The sequence below is a fragment of the Orussus abietinus genome, unplaced genomic scaffold (genome assembly GCF_000612105.2).
Source record: "Orussus abietinus isolate OABI.00-Male unplaced genomic scaffold, Oabi_2.0 scaffold314, whole genome shotgun sequence".
Classification (NCBI taxonomy): Eukaryota; Metazoa; Arthropoda; class Insecta; order Hymenoptera; family Orussidae; genus Orussus; species Orussus abietinus.
Window position 1 is genome coordinate 10,415 of NW_019394544.1, and position 5,738 is coordinate 16,152.

General features: G+C 44.9%; 1 protein-coding gene across 1 annotated transcript; it reads left to right on the top strand.

The window, feature by feature from the left end:
- Positions 1-1,284: 1,284 nt before the first annotated feature.
- On the top strand, positions 1,285-3,292 carry LOC105702674 (trissin receptor). Its single transcript, XM_023432668.1, has 2 exons — positions 1,285-1,955; positions 2,884-3,292. Exons 1-2 carry the CDS (start codon positions 1,285-1,287, stop codon positions 3,290-3,292), a joined length of 1,080 nt encoding a protein of 359 aa, XP_023288436.1.
- Positions 3,293-5,738: the final 2,446 nt, after the last annotated feature.

Genomic DNA, 5,738 nt, shown 5'->3' on the forward strand with positions numbered 1-5,738 from the left:
CGATATCGTTCCAATTTGAGTAAGGTCAGTAAGTCGTTTTTCCCTGAGTCGCTATCTTCTCACAAATTCCTAATCTATTCAGTTGATGCACAAGTTATGACTTTTTTTTTGTATACATTACATTACATGTAAAAAACGCCATTACTTATGCATCAACCAATACATACGCCGGTTTCCGATTTGCACGATTTTAATTTGATATATTGCGGTTCTCTTGGCGAGAAATGTAATTCAATATTTCCTAAATCAGGGACGTGAAGTCAAGGCTGGAATTAAATTAGATAACAATTAGTGATCGCAACGTTGCCCCAAAAGAATCGGATAGGGCATAAGTTCAGTTTATTGCATCTGCACGTCGACTTTGGGCGATATCGGGCCAATTTCAGCGGGGATAGTAAGTCGTTTTTCCCTTAACTCACGGGGAACGACTTACCCGGAGTGACTGGAACGAGCTGAAGCATCTCCCGGAGAATTATTGGATTAGCTTCGACAACTTCTTACCCCGTGGCGATTACTTCCAGGCATTTGGGGGGGGGGGGAGGGTCGAATTAATCGAGCGAGTTCGCCCTAAACGGTAACAACTTTGGCGATGACCCCCTGGTCCTGCTTGCCGGGAACCACTCTTGACGATTTGTCACTCCTGAGTCCAGGTTGCCATCTCGGGGATGCCTCACGGGGATGTTTTGTCAGCCCGCACCCTCTAAATACCTCCGTATTCACTCAGAAGAGCGATTCTTTACCTGACAAAACGTACCCCAAGGAGCTGCCCCAGGAGAAGTCCACACATCATTAGAGGAAGACAATTTGTCATCGCGGTGATTAACTGGAAGCTCCAAGTTCTATCGAGGGCTTTCATGGTTTAGTTCTTTAACTGACAAGGGGAATCTCAAGAGATTGTTTAGGAGCAAATCTGCACATAATTAGTGGGAGACGATTTGTCATCGCGGTGATTAACTGGAGCCTCAAAGTTCTGCCGAGAGCTTTGGGGTTTAATTTTTTCACTAGCGTAAGGAACCTCGAATTGTCTAATGGCAAATCTACATTCTATTGACAAGAGGAATCTTAAGAGATTGTCTACGAGCAAATCTGCACATAACTAGTGGGAGACGATTTGTCATCGTGGTGATTAACTGAGGCCTGAGAGACATGATTTCATCATCAACAGAACACTCACTGATGGTCCTGGTGGTGATCACATTAGTATGTTTGTTGTGTTATCTACGTTTTTGAAGTTTACCCTTAAAATTTGTGTGTTCTAACGAATGTTTCTGTATATTCAGAAGCATGATCTGTATGTCACCAGGAAACTTGTTGGTGATTCTGGTGGTGACGTTTTCCCGCCGTCTAAGAAGCATCACCAACTTCTTCCTCGCGAACCTGGCAATGGCGGACCTCTGCGTCGGCGTCTTCTGTGTCTACCAGACGCTAACGAATTACCTGATGAACAGCTGGCGTTTGGGAGACTTCCTCTGCAAAGTCTACATGTTCGTCCACGCCCTCTCCTACACGGCCAGCATCATGATCCTGGTAGTGGTGTGCTGTGAGAGATACTTGGCAATCGTGCACCCCATAAAGTGTAGGTCAATGTTGACCAGACGTCGCCTAAGAGTCGTCATAGGGATAGTATGGCTGCTGGCAGCCATATATGCATCCCCTAGGTTCATTTACGTAGAGACCATCGACAACCACCTGGACACTGGGGAGGTGGACGTGATTTGCATGCCAAACATGAAGAAGCACAACAAAAACGTTTTGGACGCGGTGAATCTCGTCTTCCTGTACCTGCTGCCTCTGTTTTTGATGTGTTGTCTGTACACCAGGATAGCCGTCGGTTTGTGGAGAAGTGGAACCGCCCTTGGTGGTCCTGGGCTAGTTGCCAGGGCCAGGAACGGCAGGGTCCACCACGTCCACACATCCAGCAGAAATGTTCTAAGGGCGAGACGGGGAGTCATCAGGTAAATCAACAACTCCAAACGATTTTATTGAGTTCTTCCGTAAGTTCCCGCGTTTTTTTAAATTTTATTTCTTTTGTTTGACAAAGGGTATATATGCATTCGAAAGACCTTTTCTTGCTGTACTAAACTATAGGCATCGTTTTTCTTAAAAGCTTAATTTTAACTAACTTTCGGGCTTTTGAAATGGAAGGTACAGGGAGCAAGAACATCCGTTTTCGACCCTTGCTCTATTGGGTCTTTGGGGGTGTCTCCTGATGCCGTCCACTCCTTCCTTTGCTTCATATTGACGTAAAGGCACCATTTCTCATCTCCGGGGACAACTCGATATAGAAATCGTTGATTGTGACCGCGTGTTGTGTGATGACGGGCGAGATTTTGAGCAGCTTTGATACGGCGATTTTCTTTGTTGTCGTCGCTTAACATGTACGGCTCCCAAGCCCCGAGTTATTGAGTAAATCTCATAGATTTACCCAATCGAGAGATTGAATGTCAAGAGATTGTCACAAGGCCACGGTCCATCTTCTCAGCCAATTTTCGGCATCTCTGACGGCCATCCTCCTTCAAAAGCGCCACGAGATGCTCGTCAACGAACTTTCTGTAGCTTTTTGACCACGACAAAAGGCGAAACAGAGCAAGGGTTCAAAACGAATTTTTTTGCCTCCGGAAACTTCCATTTCAAAAGCCCAAAAGTTAGTTCAAATTAAGTTATTAAAAAAAACGATGCTTATAATTTTGTACAGCAAGAAAACGGCTTTCGAATGCATATATACCCTTTGTCAAACAAGAGACAAAATGGCGAGGAAAGAAATAAAATAAAAATTAACGCGGGAACTTATGGAACAATCGAATAGGTCCAAATCACCGTATCGTTGTCAGTTTCTCAAATCTCTCCGACATTCGTTACCATTTTCTTAACTCTTCCAATCAGGATGCTGATCGCCGTAGTGATGATGTTTGCGGTCTGCAACCTGCCACAGCAAGCTCGCATTGTGTGGCTTCACTGGGATCCAAACTACGACCGGACGTCGGATTTCAGCACCATCCTAACCGTCTCTACCTTCCTGATCTCCTACACGAACTCCTGTCTCAATCCATTGTTGTACGCTTTCCTGTCGCGAAACTTCCGCAAAGGTATGCGAGAGTTGTTGGTCTGCAGCTCCAGGGGCCAAGGTAGCAGACTGGGAATGGGCTGCGTGGGTGGAGACACGGTTCGCAACGAGAACGGGCAGAACACAAACCCACCACACAGTTCCGTGGTCAGGCTGAGTTCGGCCCACGACAGTCCCTGCACCACGCAGACCATCACCAGGCAAAGTACCTACGGAAGGAATTCCTAGACCTTGATTTGTTCGATCGCTCTCCGCTCACCTTCTCTTGGTGTCCTCTTTTGCTCTGCAGAGAAGTGGAAATGTCCCTTTGGAAGGAGATCGACGAAGGCAGCGGACTGATGGATTCTGGTACTGCCGAAGGGAACCTATAACCAGTCCAAGATGTGCAACCTGTGGAACCCCGGCAGATGAACGTTAGGCCCAACGTTAGGTACGTCAATGGCCAACATAGAAACCTTCGATACTGCTTAGATGTTGGAGTTGGGCTCATGACAGCCCCTGCACCATGTCGGAAGTGGCCATGTATAGAAGATGGATGTCTGGCTTCATTTGTTCGATCATTCCTTCTCTGGGCGAGAAATGAGTATATGCACGGGTCTCAACTAAAAGACTCCAGTTTTGATAACGAACGCCGATGGCGAGCCAAGAAAAGGTGTCCTAGCAGAAATATACAACCTGCAAAACCACGGGAGCTGAACGTTGAGTCTAGAATTAGGTACACAGGTAGATCTCATTGACGTGAGACTCTACCATGGATTTAAAAGTTGAACTCACGAGAGCCCTTGCATCAGCAGATCAAGTACAAACGGAGGTTTTCCAGCTCAATTTACTCGACCCCTTCTTTTTTGGAAGGGAAGAAAGAGTGCGGGAACTTTATCATCTCGTAAACAGAAAGACTTCTAATGGGTACTTGTGGCCCAGATATCTGATCCAAGGATATGCAGCTGACGATGCCAAAGTAGCTGTATTTGGATCCAACATTGGACACCGCCAGGTACCAAGTTGCAATTCTACTACATAGCTCCTTCTCCGTAGATGGGCTCATGACAACCCCTGCACAGTGTTGGAAGTGAGAAAGTAGGAAAGAATGTTCTCCAGCTCCAGTTACTCGACTTTTTATGTCCTGGGAAGGAAACGCGAGTGCAGGGATTTTGTGGTCTCGTAAAGGACTTTTAGTGGATGTTTGTGGTCCAGATTTCCAATCCAAGAAAATGCACCTCACAGGGTCAAGGCAGCTAAATCTTGGATCCAGCATCGTTAGGTGCCAATTTGGAAATCTGCCACTCCTCTTTCTTCGGAGTTGGGCTCGTGACAGCCTCTTGACAACGCGTCGAAAGTGACAAAGTTCGAAAGAAGGTCTTCTAGCTTGATTTATCTATCTCCCTCGAAAGGACAAGGAGAAAGCAGACGGGGTGGACTTCTAGATAGGACACCAGGATTCCTGATGGGTGTCTGTGGTCAGTCTAGGAGGCAGTAGGTCCTATTCGTCTTCCTGTGGGAGAGATCCCTTAAAGCGATAGACTGCTTCGAAACAGGATACAACGTGGAGTCGGAATCCAGTCGAGTTTATACCGAGACTGAGACTTTTCAATCCGCTTTCATGAAAGTGAAACGACACAAACGGGAGCCGAATGACTCGGGATAGTTCAAAATGAAATTCAGCTTGGATCAGTCCAGCTCTCTAAATTGGTAGACACGTTGGAGGCGAGTTGTTGGAACTCTGAACATGCTACTGATGCGAACATCGAGGAAACCCTCCAGAAAGCCAAAATAAATGATCTCAATTTTTTTTTTCTTTACTTTCTAGTCTCGATTTCTACAATATACGATTGACTTCGGGTGATGGAGCGATCGCTGTAAAAGGAGGTTCTCTCCCTTTATTCTAAGAGACTTTTACCTCTGCAAATATTTATCTTGGCCAGAACTCCGCAGACAAGACTATCCTTCAGATCCGCTACGACATAGATGCCCTTAATCTATCGAAAAGAAGTTGAGGTAGGTTCGGGATACCGCCGGGTGGGGATCGTTAACGTCCTGCAGGATCTTCTCCCTTGCCCCCAGAGCTTCGGATACGACGAGATAATGATGCTCGGAACACAATTCTGCTATCCAGAAATTCCTCCAGGAGTTTCAATCTTGATCCGATTTTCTAATTTTTAATTAATGACTTTTTCGAACTGATTGTCATTACTGTGTACAGAGTATAGGTATTCTCTGATTTTTTTTTCAAGCCGAAACCCCGTTCCAAAAATGCATATAAAGTACACAATTAAATTCACAACTTAAGTGAAGGTTGAAAAGTGCAAAAGTTAGGCACTTCTATTGAACAGAGTTTGTGTTCCTTTTTTATTTTTTGATGGAAGGGCGGGGGGATAAAATTCAATAAGTACTGGTAAGTAATTTTTGTTTCGAGGATAAAAGAATCTCTGCGTAAGAAGGTGTTGAGTATGTGAATGTTGTTAAACAGTGTAAATTATAAGACTCGTCGAATGTACAATTACTGGCTTGTATATCGCTCCGCGGCATTAATTAGAAACGAGTAACATAATTTGTATGGTTTGTCATGTATATATAGAAATATTAGGCATAAGGAGTATTAAGGTTTTCGTAATTGTTGTAAACCTGATATTTATGTGCATTATTAATGCTGCAAAAGGCGTCGCAATTATCGTTA